The 18,961-nt window shown below is 48.4% G+C and overlaps 1 protein-coding gene across 1 annotated transcript in view; it reads left to right on the top strand.

The window, feature by feature from the left end:
• Window positions 1-11,012: 11,012 nt before the first annotated feature.
• PARP1 (poly(ADP-ribose) polymerase 1) overlaps window positions 11,013-18,961 on the top strand; it is a 29,273-nt gene continuing 21,324 nt past the window's right edge. Inside the window, exons 1-4 of the mRNA XM_040551240.1 lie at window positions 11,013-11,194; window positions 13,748-13,910; window positions 14,788-14,906; window positions 15,967-16,181. Of these exons, the coding sequence (XP_040407174.1) occupies window positions 11,075-11,194; window positions 13,748-13,910; window positions 14,788-14,906; window positions 15,967-16,181 (617 nt within the window). The 5' untranslated portion in view covers window positions 11,013-11,074. The remainder of the gene's footprint in view (window positions 11,195-13,747; window positions 13,911-14,787; window positions 14,907-15,966; window positions 16,182-18,961) is intronic.

Below are 18,961 nucleotides of genomic sequence, written 5' to 3'. Positions count from 1 at the left end.
CCTGTACTTTGGCCAGATAAGCAAGATATGCATGTTAACTAAATCACATTCCTGCTCAAGCCCAGTCTCAGCAATCCTCTGCTGATTTACAGTCACTTGGTATTTCAACACCAAGAAGCCTGGCAATATTCTACACCACATTGTTCCTATGAGCCACTGAGTTATATTAGTCTGTCAAGTTTTTGCATTTTTTCCATATATCCTTGGGAACAAGCAAAGCACAAGCTGAAGGAAACAATTTCTAGCCCTTGCTTTACAGGGGGAATCCGGAGTTGGTTATGTCTCGCTGCCTTAACTGGCCGCTATCCTGCACTTCTGAAAGGCAGCAAGACAAAGATCAAATTAAGCAGGTCAGAATATAGCCTTTGGGTCTGATACATTTTGGTTAGAGTGATCTCTTTGGCTGGCACATCTGAGCAGCCAAGGTTAAGAGGTGTGTTTCCACTCACAGCTCCTCAGGTCAGGTTCCCAGTGCCTGCAAGTAGGACCTGATCTTCAGGGATAACACTGGCACCTGACTAACCAGTGGTGCTGGGCACAATTTGTTGCTCCTTTAAGCACAACGAAAGCTTTTTTTTCCATCACAGTGTCTGTTGATGCAAAGAGAAATCCAAAAATACTGAGATGTAATTGTAAGTTAGCAAAAGGCTGTTTGATTATAACAAAAATGATTGTAATACTGTTCCTTTAGGGCTATCAATGTGTCTACATTCTCACACAGTCGATATCTTGTGTGGACACATTCACACCTCTTCCATCCCCAGTCCTATTCCAGGTCTACTGTCCTAAATATTCTGTGAGCTATGCATACTTTCCAGATACATAAATTCAAAGTACATCTGAGCTAACGTGGTATTTAAGAGTAACTTCAGAAGCAGGATTCGGTGCTGAAACAGTTACATCATGGGTTTGGATTTTAAAGCACAGCACTTGGACATTTTGCCTGAGGTCCTTTATCCTGAGTAGCAGAATCCAGCTGCTCTCAGAAACTTCCTGCTAATGCTGGGTGAAAATCATGTCACAGAATCTCCTGAATTGGAAGGGACCCACAAGGACTGTCGAGTCCAGCTCCTGGGTCCACGCAGGAAATCCCCAAAGCAAACTGTATCTCTGAAAGTATTGTCCAAATGCTTTTTAGCTCTGTCAGGTTTGGTGCCATGACCACTTCCCTGGGGAGCCTGTTCCAGTGCCTGACCACCCTCTGGGTGCAGAACCTTTCCCTAACACCCAGCCTGACCCTCCCCTGTCCCAGCTCCATGCCGTTCCCTCGGGTCCTGTTGCTGTCCCCAGAGAGCAGAGCTCAGCGCCTGCCCCTCTGCTCCCCTCGTGAGGGAGCTGCAGGCTGCCATGAGGCCTCCCCTCAGCCAGCTCTGCTCTGGGCTGAACAATCCAAATGACTTCAGCCACTCCTCATACATCTTCTCTAGACTCTTCACCTGCTTTGTTGCCCTCCTTTGGGCACTCTCTAATAGTTTTATGCCTTTCTTATATTGTGGCACCCAAAAACTGCACACAGTACTCAAGATGAGGCTGCACCAGCGCAGAGCAGAGTGGGACAATTCCTTCCCTCAGCTGGCTAGCAGTGCCATACCCGATGCACCCCAGGGTAGGGTTGGCCCGTTTGGCTGCCAGGACTCACTGTTGACTCATATTCAACTTGCTGTTGACCAAAACCCCCAGATCTCTTTCCACAAGGCTGCTCTCCAGCCTCTTGCCCCCGAGTCTGTACGTATAGCCAAGGTTGCCCTTTCCCAGGTGCAGAATCCTGGGACTGCTCTTATTAAACTTCATGTTGTTGGTGACCAATACAAAGTACCAGAGAAGGCAGCTCCCTTACTGAAACAAGAGAATAACACTCAGCTGTATTCCTAAGCTCTCTCTGCCCAACGCAGCAGCTGGTATACAGCAGGGTCAGCAGTAGCCAATTTTCCACCTGCACAACCTGCTGCACCCATCAACTCTGAAAAGATCCACCACACAGACTGGTGGCACTTCCTCTCTCCACACCTGGACCCCATCACACATGAGGCCCAGATGTGCATCCTTTCTTCAGCTCTGCTGTATGCCCTGCTTGCCAGCGGGAAAATGGGAGACCGGTACTTTGGGCATGCTTTAAAGCACATTTACTCTTCAGTTTAGAAGCAGCCATTTTGTCTACTTCGTATGGCACGCATTGCTGAACTCATGCAAGTCACGTTTTCAGAGCTTGTGGCTTACCTATTTCTGAGCCGTGGGACCCAGAACTCATACATGTTGGAGGAAATCCCATCCAGGGACAAGGCAGTCCCGCTCCATTCTCTCAGCATGCACAGGTGGCAGCTCTTGCTGAAGCCATACTAAAACAGTATTTTTAACATGACTTGAAAGAACTGCCAGCTTTTCTACTGCTGAAAACTGGGCTATTTTTAGCAATTAGCCGTGTTCAAATGTTCCTTGCATGATTTGCACAGACAGCAAATGGCTTAGTAGATTATCAGAAAGGATCAGATATTCTTCTGGATAAAAGCAGCGTTCACTATTTTCAACACAGATGGAAATCTGCACACTTCACAGCACAAACTGACCCCTTGGTGGTTTCAGAAAGGGATCTAAACTTGGGGCATACTGTTAACATTTGTTTGCCCACATCCTGAGAAGAGCTTGACTATTATCTGTTGCCTAGTTCATGATAACACTTTGCATAGCACTCCTTTCAGCTCACAGTCTCAGACCTTCCCCTGAGCCATGACAGTGATGGCTAACATGCTCAGTAGATGGGTGTGATCTGTTTCCATCTGGCAAACCCTTTCTGTTGAATGTAGCCCTTCATAAAATCTATCTGAGCTTCCTGGCCTGTTGTGGTTTGTGTCTTCCCATAAACCATACAGTGTTGTAAACAGCAATTAATTTTCCCAGGAAGCATAAAGATACACTTGACAGGAGTTCCCAGGGAGGCACGGGGCTTTGGTACAGACTCGAGGCTCAGATCAGCAAAGCAGACTTTGGCATAAGGATTGGTGCTGCAGCATGAGGATTGCAGTAGCAGCCAGCGACACATCTTCACTTGCAGTAGTCCCATGCTTTAGAATTAGAATGGCTCAGTAGGAAGGGACCTACAAAGATCATCAAATCCAACTGCCTGACCACTTCAGGGCTAAGCAAAAGTTAAAATGTTTTAACAAGGGCATTATCCAAATGCTTCTTGAACACTGACAGGAATGCAGCATCAAGCTCCTTGCTAGGAAGCCTGTAGAACTGTGTGTTTGACCACCCTCACAGTAAAGAAGTATTTCCTAATGTCCCGTCTCACCCTCCACTGGTGCTGCTTTGTGCTGCTCCCATGTGTTCCGTGTGTCCCAGGGAGAAGAGACTGGCAGCTCCCTCTCCACATCTCCTCTTCAGGAATGTGTAGAGAGCAATGAGGTCGCCTCTTAGCCTTCTTTTCTCCAGACTAGACAACCCAAGTGTCCTCAGCCTCTCCTCACAGGACATGCCTTCCAGCCCTGTTACCAGCTTTGTTGCCCTCCTCTGGACACTTTCAAGGACCTTAATATCCTTTTTATATTGTGGAGCCCAGAACTGCACACAATATTCGAGGTCAGTCTGCCCCAACACTAAATACAGGTGGAGAATCTCCTCTTTTAACTGACTGGCTATGTCGTATTTAATGTACCCCAAAATGTGTTTTTGCCCTCTTGGCTGCCAGGGCACACTGCTGGCTCATGTTGAGCCTGCTGTCAGTGAATACCCCCAGATCCCTTGCTACAGAGCTGTTCTCTAGCTGCCCATCTCCCAGTCTGTACCTGTGTCCAGCATTACTCTGTCCCAGGTGCAGCACCCAGCATTTCCTTTTGTTGAAACTCATGTCGTTGATAGTTGTTCAACTCTCCAAGATCTGTCTACAAGGCCTCTTGTCCCTCCAGACAGTCAGCAGCACCTCCCGGTTTAGTACCATCAGCAGACTTGCTGAGGATGCGTTCCACTCCTGCATCTAGATCATTGATAAAAATGTTGAACAGAACTGGCCCTGGAATTGAGCTTCCTCCTGTTCCTTTAAGCAAAAGGCAAAGAAAGGGGCTGACGCCAAGTACCTGGCATTTTGCAGGTCATGCTATTATTTCATTGGCCTTGCCACAAGGCACAAGTGCACGTCTGTCTGCAGCAGCTGAGCCTGGTGGCTGTGCCATGGTTTAGTCTGTGTGTGACCAGAGGTCTGGGAGAGCACCTACACTTGTGAGAGAAGTGTCACGTTAAACATGGCACCTCACTAAAATTAACACTACTCTCCTAAAGAAGTCTGGCATCAGCCATCAGGTTGCCATGAGGTGACAGGTGATTTTAACGTCTCTTGCTTGACCTGTAAGGTTGGGGAATTATTCAGTTGGGGAGAAATGCAAAACACTGATGGCATGCAGATGGCACATTTCCTCGACTGCTGGACAGGAGTGAGCCCCAGGCCTGCCAGCCTCGGCGTTTCTTTGAATGGAATGTGCGGATGCTGAAGGTAATGGGTACTGGAGGCAGCTGTCCCATAGCTCAGGGCCTTTGGGAAGGGCCGTATGCAAAAATCTCCCTTCAGGCATAAAATCACCTATACAATCCTATTCTACGTGTTGGGGGGGAAGGGAGGCATGGTCTGCCTTTTCTTTCTCTTAACAAGCATCTGTGTGAGTCAAGATTTCCCCTGTAAGCCAATGTGGTATCTTTAATGCCTGACATAAAATATTCATTTTTAAAGCTGTATTCAACTGGAAAAAAATGTCAATTAGAGTCTCTTGCAAAGGAAAGAAAAAAGTCTATTAGCTAACGCAGTGACATTTCCTTTGTGATAGGAAGCTGGTGTTTCCAAGAGTCTGAGATATAGGCTAATAGGCAGTAATCAAAACCACATGAATTGGGCCTTATGGAATACCTTTCCTATCTGTTCTGCACAAATCAGTGATCAATGTGATCTTTACCATTAAGCAAGAGGATTTAACTTCACCCCCCCCCCCAAAAAAAAAACACTCTTGCAATATGTGAAAAGAGTTATATCTGGGCACAAGCTTTCTGTCTGGCACATTTCTCCACAGCTGAACTACATTCAGATGTAAAGTTTGTTTTGTCCTAGTGTAAAGCTAGTCACCAGCCAGAAATGTAGATCTTGGAGCATCCTGGTTTCAGCTGGGATAGAGTTAATTTTCTTCACTGTAGGTGGTAGGGTGCTGGGTTTGGGATTTCGGATGATAATATGGTTGATAACACACTGATGTGTTAGTTGCTGAGCGGTGCTTATAAGGGATATTCCATAGCACATGATGTCACGCTCAATAATAAAACTGGGGGTAGGTGGCTGGGGTGAGGTGCCTGCCTTTACTCGGGAACATTGATCAGCTGGTGATGAACAACTGCATTGTGCATCACTTGCTTTGTGTATTGTTTCCCGCTTTTCTTTCCTATTAAACTGTCCTTATCTCAACCCATGAGTTTTACTATTTTTTCCCAATTCTCTCCCCCATTTCTCTGGCTGGGAGAGAGAATTGGTGTGTGGTGCTTAGCTGCCTCCTGGGCTACACCACAACACAGAGCTTGAGGAGGTATTAGAGCTGGAGTCCTGAACTCAAATTTGTGTGTAAGATATGGGGAAGGTGCCACTCTGCAAACCCAGCTCTGGACCTTAGGTTGTCGTTCATCCGTCTTTCTCTTTGTTCCTATTTTGTTCCTATTTTATTCCTTTTTATCATCCTTCTAGTTCTCCTCTTACTTATCTGCTTTTCTGAGCCTTGTGCCCTTGAGATCTCTGCCCCAGCTCTGACTGCCAGGGCCAGAGAGGTCAATACATGTTGCCAATAGCTACTTTGAGCAAGCAGACACTGAGAGGTTTATTCTTTTGGCTGCTTTGCTAATCCCAGTGCATGTTAAATAGAGCCTCAGTGTCCTGTGCAATAAGAACATGAATTACAAAATACGCTCAGTGCTGAGTCCCCATCGTGAACTTGAAGCAGCCAGCGGGATGCACTGGTTCCTGGTGCAGAGCATCATGTTTTTTCCCTTGTGGAGCAGGTGCAGAAATCTGAGCCCAGAGAAGGGAAGAGCCAGGCAACGGCTCAGGGTCGCTTCTCTGTGCTGCCAACTGTGAGCAGAATGTGGTGGCCCCATGCTTTTGAAGTTGCCTGGTAAGAGACTCGTGAGTTTGTAGAAGGGGACTGTGCCTGTCCTGCTCAGGAAACACATGGACAGCCAAAGCGCTCTCATGGCTGGACTTAAGGACTAGGGCAACAGAGTCCTCAAGGGAGGGAAGGACTTCAGTCCCCAGTGCTATCTAACTTGAAGCCTCCTGTAGCCATCGCCAGGCCACAGTCCTTGAGGCTCCCCTGCTCGGAAATACGGAGGTAAGTTTCTGACAGCAGCCACCGCTGCAGAGTGCAGTAGGAATTCCTGATCCTCATCTCACTGGTTTTCTTACTGCAAAGGTCAGAGGAACTCAGAAAGGCAGAAACATACTTCTTCCAATACATGATTTTTTGTTGTTTATTATTATTATTATTATTGTAGATTCCTAAACGCAGAGACTTCTGCTGCTTTTAAAGCACGTTAGAAGCAACTGCCTTCAATGGGCTTCCCTCCTCACCCATCAATGAGATGTCCAAACAAGTGTTTGAAAACCTCTGGAGTTGTACCAGGCAGCCCAGTTCCTTCAAGCAACAGTGCTCTGGTTGTGAGTTCAGGCAATTTCTGGTTTGAATACCCAGTGAATTTTTTCTAGTGTTCTTTAGAGCAAACACTAATGAGCCTCAATCAAAAGTAAAGAATCTCATGCTTCATCTTCTGGCACTGCATGTTCCTTGATTGAAAAGAGACAAGCTGGTGTTTGTGTCTTTCCTCTGTAAAGAAGAGCTTGAGTGGGATTTGAAACCCAATGTGAAAACAGCTTTTGCTGAGAAAGTTCACTGAAGTCAGAAAGCTATTCAGAACAGCCGAGGCCAGTAGGAGAGGGAAGTGACGGGAAATGGTTGTGATTTCAGACTCAGAATCACAGAATCGTCTAGGTTGGAAGAGACCTCCAAGATCACCTAGTCCAACCTCTGACCTAACACTAACAAGTCCTCCACTAAACCATATCACTAAGTTCAACATCTAAACGTCTTTTAAAGACCTCCAGGGATGGTGACTCAACCACTTCCCTGGGCAGTCCATTCCAATGCCTAACAACCCTTTCGGTAAAGAAGTTCTTCCTAATATCCAACCTAAACCTCCCCTGGCGCAACTTGAGCCCATTCCCCCTCGTCCTGTCACCAGGCACGTGGGAGAATAGACCAACCCCCACCTCGCTACAGCCTCCTTTAAGGTACCTGTAGAGAGCTATAAGGTCGCCCCTGAGCCTCCTCTTCTCCAGGCTGAACAATCCCAGCTCTCTCAGCCGCTCCTTGTAAGACTTGTCCTCCGGAGCCCTCACCAGCTTTGTTGCCATTATCTGGACTCTCTCGAGCACCTCGATGTCCTTCTTGTAGCGAGGGGCCCAAAACTGAACACAGTACTCGAGGTGCAGCCTCACCAGAGCCGAGTACAGGGGGACAATCACTTCCATAGCCCTGCTGGCCACCCTGCTTCTTATACAAGCCAGGATGCTGTTGGCCTTCTTGGCCTCCTGAGCACACTGCTGGCTCATATTCAGCCGACTATCAACCAGTACTCCCAGGTCCTTCTCGGCCAGGCAGCTTTCCAACCACTCACCTCCCAGTGTGTAGCGCTGCTTGGGGTTGTTGCGCCCCAGGTGCAGGACCCGGCACTTGGCCTTGTCAAACTTCATATGGTTGGCCTCAGCCCATCGGTCCAGCCTATCCAGATCCTCCTGCAGAGCCTTCCTTCCCTCGAGCAGATCGACACACGCACCTAACTTGGTGTCATCTGCAAACTTACTGAGGGTGCACTCGATCCCCTCATCCAGATCATCGATAAAGATATTAAAGAGGACTGGCCCCAGCACTGAGCCCTGGGGGACTCCACTAGTGACCGGCCTCCAATTGGATTTGACGCCATTCACCACAACTTTTTGGGCCCGGCTATCCAGCCAGTTTTTAACCCAACGAAGCGTACGCCAGTCCAAGCCACGAGCAGCTAGTTCAGCCAGCTCCCTTCAGGATGCAGCCACCATATCACCTTTCTGGGTGCACTTTCCATTTTTAGCTACAAAAATGGACGTCGTGAAGTACTTTGCACTTTATCAGCCTCCAACACAATGTGCATTCTGAGCTTGGAAAGTGAGGCATCCATGGTTGCATTCACTGAACTTGATGGGCATTTTTACACGTACTTTAGTGTGAAAAGGATCTCACACTGGTTCCCTTTCCTAAAATGTGATCTTACAAGATGGTGAACAGCCTCAAATTCTGTTAAGGTTGATGCATGTGCTCAGCTACTGGCAGGATTTGGCCCCTCTGCTTTATGCCTTTGTATATAGCTTATGACTCTTTCTCCTTGGCTATGACGTTAAATGCCATATTACTCCATTGGTTCTGCACCAGGAACACAAGAATTACTGCTCTTTCAGGAAAATGTGGAAATGATTACTTTGTTTTTCCTGTGTTGCTAATAGGCTTCATAACAGAGCCGCAGATTGGGGCAGATGTACAAGGACCACTTGTAGGCTTCTGCTTGAATTGAGTCCACCAACACCAGGTTGCCTTGTCCAAATGAGTTTTGAATATCTCCAAGGATGGAGATCCCACAGCCTCCCTGTGCACCTGTTCCAGTTCTTTATCACACTCACGAGGATATATTTTTTCCTGATACCAAAGTCAAAATTTTCTCTTCCAGATTGTGTCCATTGCCTTTCATCCTTCTAGCGTACACCTTTCCAAAGGGTCTGGCTCTGTCTTCTCTAAACTTTCTCTAGCTCACAATTCCTGCTCTGGTAACAGAAAGGAAAAACAAAACATTGGTCTCGCATGTCCCCATGGCACTCGTCATCTAGCAGGATCCCAAAAGTTGGCAGTCCACTGACACAGGAATATTGTTAGATATGTGGAGAGCCTGCATGGAAACACAAAAATCATACCCTCTTCAACTGTTGTTGCTGCAGCGTCTTGTAAAACCCAGCAGCCAAATACTGGGGCTTCTAAAATACCAGATTTACTTAAATGGATGGTTGCCTAGGAAACTGGCCTTGCAGGCGCTGCATCTCACAGTTGCCACCAGAGCATCCTCTGGTTTGCAACAAAACCTAGTATCCTCGGTGCCATTTGCATTATTGAGGGCCCTGTGTGAGCACTAACTCACTAGTCCCTTGCTGGCATGTGAGAGGTGAAGGGGGACATGTTATGATCCATGTGTCGCACTTGAGAAACAAAGATGTGACAAAGGCAAGCCATCTGAGACCGTTAGATTTACAGCAGGGACTAACAGGACCTGGCAAACGTAACACCACAAATCAGGATGACAGTTTGTCTACAGAGCAAATTACATGTTATTAAAGTTAGAAGACTAACAGTGTAATTCTTTGTGTAGACATTCCTGTTTCAGAAAGACTTACACTGGTTATAACTGTACAAACTCCAGTACACCAATTCTCAAAATAAGGTAAAATACACAGAGCTTCTAACCTGATCCTTTCAAGCTCTGTGTTTGAACTCGTTCCTAAAGAACCACCTACCCCTTTTTAAAAAGAAAATCCATTAAAACCCATTTTGTATAGTGTTTATTTAGTGGCTTGTCTTCACAACAACAACAAAAAAGGCTAAACTTTGAACAGCCATTTGTTACTGTCATTTTTCTTTTGCATGCTTTCATGTTTACATGCCTGTGAATGTCTGTGTATAGTTCTGTAGGCCACTTCATGATATTTTACAGATCCCCTGCTGGTCTCTAGGATGTGGGTTGTGTAGCAGCACATTAGTATTTAGAAAGTGCTGCCTTGCCTTAGGAGTGAAAATGGCCCCAGCAGGAGGAAACACTAACAAGAAGCCGTATCTCCTTTTCTGGTACTCTGTAAATAAATGTTGTATAAACAGAAGAGTGTTTTCAGAGGAGCTGGACAAACTCATGGAAGAACAATTCCCCCCAGGGAGACATTATGCAGGAAACCCCAGGAGGCTGGGAGATGTTTGGGAGAGCAAGCACTGCTTGCTTGCACACTGGGAGAGACAGGACCTGGGTTAAATAACCCATTGCCTTGACTTGGGACCTTTGTATGTGCGTAGTTTGCTTTTATGAAAACTGATGGAGCGGTGTATTTGTTGAAATGGGTGCATGCAACTCCTCGCTTCACTTTAAACTGGACAGAGACCCTGGCAGGCGTGCTGGGTGTCATGTGGGGGCACCACCTCTGGGTCCCGATCACATCTCCTGGGTCTTCTCTCCAGCGTGAGACTCCGTGTGGTGATCTGCCTCTGAATGCCCGGTGCCTGGTTCAGGAACGTCTGAGGGAAGTAGTTAGGTGCAGTGAGGGCAGCGTGGTGGTCGTGTGGTGCTATATTGAGCATATGTATCTGACTGCGGGCACGCAGCACCACCTAGTGCATTATAGCGATTTTTTTTTTCCTCATTCCCTCAAACTGCAGCGATGCATTCGTGGCAGAGCTCTCCTGTCGCCCCCCGCCGTGCTGCTGTCCGCACGCCGTCACAGGGTTTGTCGTGCAGTCAAACGCTGACCGCATCCGCAGCAAACGCCTGCCGACCCGGGGGGTGGAAGGGACGAGAGGAGCAGGGGGCGCTAACAGCTCACGGCCCACACGGGCTGCGCGCGTGATTCTCAGCGGCACCCGGCACCTGCCTCACACCCGGCAGGGGGCCGGGGCGGCGCCGGGTCCCGTCAGCACCGCCCGCGCCCCCCCCTCCCCCCCCCCCGCGCTGAGGGGGCGCCCGCGCTGAGGGGCGGGGCCGCGCCGCGGCGCGCGGCCCGCGCTCCCGCCGCCACGTGCCCGCGCCTCCCGTCCCCGCCCCCCCACACGCCGCGGCGGAACGTTCGAGGCGCTGCCAGGCGCGCCGCGCCGACGGCCGAGCGGCGGATCCGGCCGGGCCCCGGCTGCGGGGCGCTGCTCGGCGCTCGGCTCGTGCCGCCTCGCGCGGGGCGGGGCGGCTCGGCGGCGGCGGCGGGAGGCGGCGGGAGGCGGCAGGGATGGCGGAGCCGTCGGAGAAGCTGTACCGGGCCGAGTACGCCAAGAGCGGCCGCGCCTCCTGCAAGAAGTGCGGCGAGAGCATCGCCAAGGACTCGCTGCGCCTCGCCCTCATGGTGCAGGTACCGCGCGGCCCGGCCCGGCCCGGCGCCGAGGGCCGCGCTCGGGGCGGAGCAGCGGGGACTGCTGGGGGCCGGGGCCCCGTGCTGAGCGCCCCGGGGCGGTGCCGCGGCTCCAGGCCCCGCGAGGGGCGGGGCGGGGCGGGGCGGGGGGGGGGGGGGAACACGGCGCTGCCCCCCGGGCCCCGGGAGGCGGGGAGGGGGAGGGAAGGGCCTGGGGCTGGTTCCCGCAGGGGAAACCCGCCTTCGCCTCTGTGCCTCGGAGGCAGTCCCGTGGGAAGGATGTCTGACCGGGCGGCAGCGCTGCTGCATGCGTTTCCGCTTCCTCGTCTTGTTTCTGGCTGCCCTCGGTTGTCACTCTTCTCCTCTTTCACCCGTGCCCTCGCTGCTTTTCTCCCGTTCCCCCTCGTTGGTCATCCCTCCCTTTCGTGCGTGTCCACAGCAGCTTGACCTGACCTGAGGCAGGCTGCACTTCCTCAGCGCAGGACCTTAGATTTTAACATGCCTTACCTCTGGGTGCTCAGCCAGGCAGAGGGGAAGCGTTTCTTTAGGTCGGGTTAAGTTTATCAAGTGATCTCCTGGTGGATGAGCGGAAGGTGGCAATCGGATCTGTGGCATCTCTCATGGAGCCGCTCCTTTTCAGCCGACCGTCTCCCTAAAGCTACTGGTCTTGTGCCAACTGCTTGCAATCCACTTGCAATTTTTTTCTCAGAACTCTTGAATTTGCTTGATCCTTTCTGTGAAAGGCTCTCTCCTCCCTCCTTTTTTTTTTTTTTACTTTTTGTACCTTGCTTCTGAGCATCACCCCCAAGCTCAAGGCCTGAATTTCACCAGTGCGCTGTGATCCCTTTTTTTCTCTTGGAAAAATACCCTGCAAGCAGCCACATGAAGTGTGCTCAGGTTTTCTGCAGATGATGCAGAAGAGATTAAAAGGAGACCCATGGCAAGTCACCAACTTGGTGCCATTTTTACTGCATCTGCTCTTTTCTTTTGGATTCCTACCTGAAGAACTCTGCATGGAAGTGTGATTTCCAGTATTTGGCATGGTGTGGGCACCCAGGGCTTCCAGCGCCATCATGACTTTGACTTTTGCTTCCACCTGGAACTTGGCAGTTTGTTATCTACGTGCGCAGCCAGAAAGCAAATTGGTCTCTCTTTTTTTTCATAGCTTATTTAGGAAACTGTGGTGGAGAGAAATTGTATAAACCTAAGTCTAGCTTGCCTGGAGGTTCCATTGCCCGCACGGAGAGAAGTCATGCTTCGGGTGTGCGACTCAAGTGGTGAAGGAGATCTGCCCCCTTCTGTGCACCCTAGCGACTGGTGCCCCTAAAGCCTTTGTGTTAGGGACAGAACCATGAACAGTTCTCCAGGAAAACACCAAACATGAGCCCATAGCTTAGGAGCGCCTGACTTTGAGTGCCAGAGGTATGTGTGCCTTCCAGGCGTGTTGAGAGCAGCCCCAATGTGGCAGCTGCGTGGCTGTGGTGCTACAAGGGTAACCATATAATCTGATTGTGGGAAGAGTCTGGCTAGAAATAGGAATGTCCTTTTAGAGTTCTGGTTGATGGTTGGGCTGTCACTGGGGCTCCCGTCTTTGAAGCCCTTTCTGCCTCCTTACTGCCCCTGCATGAAACTCTTTGATGATTTTTCAGCTCAGAGCCATCCCTTGAGTTGCTGAGTGGTATGTAGAATGCTTTCCTAGGCCAGTAATCCTGTATCATCAGTAATAATAATAATACAACACCGAGTGTTGTTAGTACAGCAGGTGTTTGTGTGCATTGCTCGGAGCCAAACCGCTGCACAGTTATTTGGTCTGATGGGTAACTGGAACAGTGACAGGTTGGTACCTAGTATGTCTGAGTCATAACAAAGCAGAGCGCTCCCGTGACGAGGCTGGAGAGAGAGCTCCAGAGCTGCTGTTCGGGGAAGACTTCGGTTATGGTTCTGTCCTGATGCAGGACTTTGGGTTCTGGCATTCCCTTCAAATTTTGCCTCTGCCTTCTGCAGCCCGCTTAGGAATTTCTTCAGGTCGCGAGCCAGTTTGCTTGAGAAGTGGTCCTTGGAGGGACGGTGTGTTGCACTTGGTGGTCTTACAGAGCGAGACCAGCGGCCTCTTCTGCTACGAGAGTCTCAGAAGAGGTTGTAGCAGATAAGTCAAGTGTTGTTACTTGTGCTGCTTTCTCCACAACCTCTGTTTTGCTCTGCTCATCACTGCAGAAGGACTGATTCTTACTGAGAAGAAATCTTTTCCTTGTCTGCTAGGGGTTGGTATAGCCATGTGGAGGCTGTAGCCTTTTTGTCTTGAGAAATATGGATGGGCTAAGGAGCTCAGTGATGGTCTCATTGTTCCTTCCGCATCTGTGCCCTTTGGGATTTCTCTGTTGGCAGCTTGTCTGTCACACTACATTTTCTTCTTAGGCTTTTCCTAATTCATGTCTAGGTGTTAATTTTAAAATAAATAAATAATGTCTACCCAGACATTCTTATTTTATCTCCCTCCACTCCCTGCCTTGGTTCTGAGTCGCTTCATCTTAGCCTAATGTGCTTTTTTCCTAGTCACCCATGTTTGATGGCAAAGTCCCTCACTGGCACCACTACAGCTGCTTCTGGAAGCGGGCTCGGATTGTGTCCCACACAGACATTGATGGCTTTCCTGAGCTTCGGTGGGAAGATCAGGAGAAAATCAAGAAAGCCATTGAAACTGGAGGCCCTGGAGGAGGTATGCAGAGGTTCGGAGGTTCAGCTGGAACAATGTTCTCTCTTCTCAAGCTATTATTATGGTTATTCGATTGCCACATCCCTCTTAGCAAGTGATGTCAGAAGAATTTCTGTGGTGCCGCTGCACTCCAGGGCTAGGACACTGGCAGTATGACTGTTCTTAAAGGAGGAAAAAAAAAGCCAAGGCAGTTGGCAGACATATTGCCAAATATTTGTTGTTTTTAACACTGTTGTATTTTGTTTTCAGTTTTTCAGTATTAATGAATGTTCTTGTCATATGCTGTATTGATGGTATCTTCACTGCAATGTGTGGTTATGGTAGCTCTTTGAAATTCTTACACAACAGAGTTGGAGCAAGTGAGGAGGGTTTAAGTACAGACCAGACCAAACACCCCAAGTCACTCTGTAAACCAAGGATGCTGAGCAGTTTTAGGCTGATGTCTGCCTGTTGAAATGTAATAGTACAAAAAAGAAACCGGCACTTAGAACACATCTGTTTTGAGAAGAGTTCTGTCGTGAAGCAGAGATGTTTGTGACTTGTTACAGTCGGTCTTTAGTAAGACCTCATTTTACACTACTTTCAGGAGAGAGGTAAAAGGTGTCAGCTCTGTGCTTACTTGGTGATTTTTAAAGACTTACAAAGGTGCAATCCTGTACAATTGCTACTCGTTCGCTTAAAGGAATAATCCTATTTTAACAGTGCTTTTGAGCATGGACCGCTTATCTTGCTCTGAATGCAGATTCTTGATAGATGAACTGCTGGACTGCAGAGGTTTATTAATGCAGACTGCTAACAATCTGGCATAGAGGAGATTTTTTTTAAAAGTGGGGGAGGATCACGTTTAAAGCTGAGCTATGTGTTTGCCTTTGTTCTCCAGGAAAAGGAGGGGACCAGGAAGGAGGTGGCAAGGCTGAGAAGAGCCTAAATGACTTTGCTGCAGAATATGCGAAGTCTAACAGGAGTACTTGCAAAGGCTGTGAACAGAAAATAGAAAAGGTAAGAAGATTTTCTTTAATTCTCTGTTGCTTGTCTTCTCTCCCACCAGTCCCAATTCCAGCAGTGGCTTTTTTACTTGCTTCCTATCCGTTTTGCATACGGAAAGCACTTCAAGCTGCATTTCTGTGTCTGAGAAGCAGCTGTGTGCTGGACATGTGACAACAAAGGCATCTTTCAGGCATTGGAGCCTGGCCTTTAGACCTGCCAGTGCTTCCTTTTGCCTGGGCTTTTGAGCAGGCTGGAACACTACTCGCCAGTATTTTTGGTAGGAAGAGACAGGTGTCTTTTCCTGCCTGTCGAAGCACTGCAAAGGTGTAAGCCTCTTCCTCCTTTGTTTGTGTGCAGAGCATCTGTATTGGCTCCACTGAAGCAGACAAAAACGGCGATGCAACTAATTAACGATGCTGCCCTGTATTTCAGCATGTCTCATTGCTCTGCTTTTAAAGGCAGTTGGTGAAATGAAGCTGTGAGCTTGTGGTAGGTGTGAATAGACCTGCCAATTTGGTAAAGTTGATGAGGGTCAAACACCAGTGCTGATATACCTCTGTCTGCGGAAACATCCGTGGCTGGAGTGTAGGCATTTCTTCATTGGAGCATGAAGTATTGCAGTCTAAAACTACGTGAAACGACTACTTTTGGGGCATCTGAAAAGTAATTTGCAGTTAGAGGGGATTAGATAGTATTAGCACTGATGTTTGACTGGTAAAAATGTAAGCTAATTATTCAGAGTTGCCTGCAGGGGGTTTGGTGATGTGATCTTTGCTTCTTCAAGTTAACTGGCAGTCAGGGAGTTGAAGGAGTAAAGACTACAGGATTACCTGTTTTGGATGTTTTTTGAACAGAAAATTACTTAAAAGGATGTTTTTTCCAACCTAGAAAGAGTATTAGTGGAAGCAGAGGAACTGTAGGGAAGGGCTTGAGCAATAGCTGCAGGCATTGGTGAAGGAACCATTACTATTTCGCAGGTGTTTAGGAAGCATCAGGTTGGTAATGAACTTACTAATATCCTGCTCTTTCCAGAGCAGCCTAACGATTGCTTTGTCTCTTTAACCTGCTCTAGGGACAGATTCGGATTTCCAAGAAGATGGTACATCCTGAAAAACCACAGCTGGGAATGATCGATAACTGGTATCACCCAGACTGCTTTGTGAGCCGCCGAGCAGAGCTGGGTTTCCTCCCAGCATACGGGGCCACCCAGCTCCTTGGCTTCGGCATCCTGAAAGCTGAAGATAAAGAAACTCTGAAGAAGCAGCTCCCAGCTACCAAGAGTGAAGGGTATGTGCGGAATGCAACCGGTTGTGTTGTTACTTGCCTTCACGTACATCCGTGATGAATGTATTGTGTCATTATTGTGTCTCTGTTAAAAGAATAGCAGCTGTAGGATGATGAGGTATTCCTCTGGCGTTAGGTAAATGGCAACAGACCCAATTCCCCGTCCCTGGGAGGCTATAGTCCACTTGCCCTTGTGACTTCCGCGAGGGAAACGCAGAGACCAGCAGCTGTGACTTGTAGAACTGATGTGGGGCTTTTGGCCCTAAAATGTGTGCTTAATACAAATGGATGCTGGGCTCTGCACCTCCTTGTGTGATGCTGTTATCAGTGGTGGTTCCTCTGGTCTAACCACTTGCTAGACAGTTGATTTGATATCTTACCTACGTACTGCTTATCTGTGACAGATGCTGAGTCTGATAACATTGCTTGTTGGCTGCCTAGTGTTCACACTTGGATGTTTTTGTTGGCAAAATCTTTTGTGGTACAACTGAAATTGTATTGCCTGGCACTGAAATTTTGAATGGAGGCTCTTGAAAGAAGTTGTATTAACAGAGAAGCCTTTCAGGGTGGCTTGCTAGCTTTGGTCAATCTTTTTCTGATAGCGGAGGCGTTTGTTTGAATTTTTTTATTTTTTTTTTCCCATGAAGGAGGAAGTGTAAGGTATTGCTGGGTTCTACAAACAGGAAGGATGACGTCTTTGTAAGATGTTGGGCTTTTCCACGTACCTTGTAGACTGAATTCAGCTCTACTTTTATAAGGATTCACTGTGAAACTGCCCAGTGAGACTGACACTGGCTTCTGAAAAGATGCAGTCAAGTCAAATCTGTGTGGTCTCTGTTGGTTTTGGTCCTGTAAGTAGGTGGCTGACGGGCATGATTCAGAGCCTTTTGAGTATCTCAGTGTTGTCCTTGGTTATAGGTAACAGTGCAGCTTGTGTAAACTGATGTGTGTTGTTAAGAGGATGCCATTCAACTTCCATGCTTTGTTCTTGTTTGGCAAGCAGCTGCTCCAGAAGCATTCAGCAGTGGCTCAGGTGCCATGGGGAGGGTCCTGCAGCGCCATGCAAATGGGTGCTGCTCCGTGAGCCCTGTTGGGTTCTGCACCAACTGGCTTGTTCAGCTGAACTGCTGCAGGCTGTGGCCTTTCAGGCTGAGACGAGCTGTCTGTGACTCCCTGCCAATTTACCTTTTCACACAGGCACTTTTCCTCTGCGTGTGTTGCAGGCTGTAAGTAGAAGTACGGTGTTTTCACATACTTGCACAAATATTAAGGCTTTGGAAAGATAGGCCACAGAGTAGTTTGCCAAGTCACTGTGTAAATAAAAGCCTAGAATTGCAATGGAAAAAAGCTTAGACTGGTGATGTAAGGTAATGTGAACCTTGACCTCATGCCAGAAAAGCAGCAGAACATCTGATCTTTTCTGCTCTTTAAGCACTACATGAGCAAACCCCTCAACTGTGAGGGTGCTGGCTGGCTCTTGTGGTCTGCACTACCTTTCTTCTGCTGTTTGGGTTGCGTGCTTGAGACAAGGGTGTTAAGAATCAATTGGAAAAGTAGCTGTCTGTCAAATGAACTGAATGAATGGGACTATAAATAGGGGAGAGAGGTGTGGGTGTGCTTCCTACCTGGTGACTGTCTGCCAAAAAGCAGACAAGTTCTAAAGAAGCAAACCCTACAAACAAAAACAAAAAAACCCAACAGCCCAGAAGCTTGAATGAGACACAGTTACCTCCCGTCATTCATCTTGTGTGTTCAGTCAGATAACAGAAATTAATGACAGAAATTGCATCTTCTCGCAGAAACAGCATTAGAGCATCTGTTACAGGTGAGATTCTGAAAATGAACTTTAAAGTTATCTCTACCTGTGCTACATCCAAATTACATCCTGAGTCAGGTGTTGTCTGCAATTCAGATATGACGTATCCAAATTCATGTCCTGCTTCTGCATGTCTGGCCCATACTCTGCAGAGAAGCTCCAACTTGGGCTGCCCCATCAGCCCTTTCTAAAAGGGTGGTGGTGTGACATCTGTATTGCAGGTTAGTAAAACTGAGGCACTGAGCAGGGTTACTGAGAATGGGATGGGGAAATCCCTTCCCTCTGAGGGAGAAAAAATAGGAAAGCTTCCTGCGAGAATCCTGGTGGCTTTTCTTGGTCGGCGCTGGGTGAGACATGCTGACCCTCCCCTGGGCTGCAGGCTGTCCTGCCTGAGTGCCAGCATTTTGCAGGCTTGGGGAAGGAGGGTCTTGTGTCCTTCCCAGTGGCTTCTCTGCAGCAGGTGCACTCATGTACTGGTGTAGGAAATGCAGTGGCAGCTTGCCTGGTCCTTTTCACTGTGCTTCTTTGGTAGCATGTGTTTTTGCCCTCCTGCTTTGATCTTTAATGCTATCTGCATTATTTCTGCAATGTTTTCTGCATTGCTTGCTCGAGTAGAATTGCTGCTCAGGACAGGAACGAAGCCTCATTCTGGAGGTGCCATCAGGTAGCACCTGAATAACTGCAGACTGAGGCAGAGGGTCAGGTCAGCAACAGTCTGCAAGTGCTTCGCGGAGAGAAAGGAAGGGGGTACTAGCTCCTTCCTGCATCAGCTGCTTGCTTTATCCAGGGTTGCTCTGACTGTCCTTACCTCTTCATTTTTGTTGTAAGGAGAATGTGAAAAACAGAGTAGATGGTAAGGAAGGGCCAGGCTAGAGTGTGCCAGTTCATCTTCCTCTTCATCCTCTTGAAAGTTCGGGTAGGCCTTGTGTTTCTGTATCTACCAGGGAGGTGAGAAGTGTTCTGCATT

The sequence above is a fragment of the Cygnus olor genome, chromosome 3 (genome assembly GCF_009769625.2).
Source record: "Cygnus olor isolate bCygOlo1 chromosome 3, bCygOlo1.pri.v2, whole genome shotgun sequence".
Lineage (NCBI taxonomy): Eukaryota > Metazoa > Chordata > Aves > Anseriformes > Anatidae > Cygnus > Cygnus olor.
The sequence above is the reverse complement of the archived record's forward strand: the minus strand, read 5'-3'. Positions and strand labels throughout refer to the sequence as shown.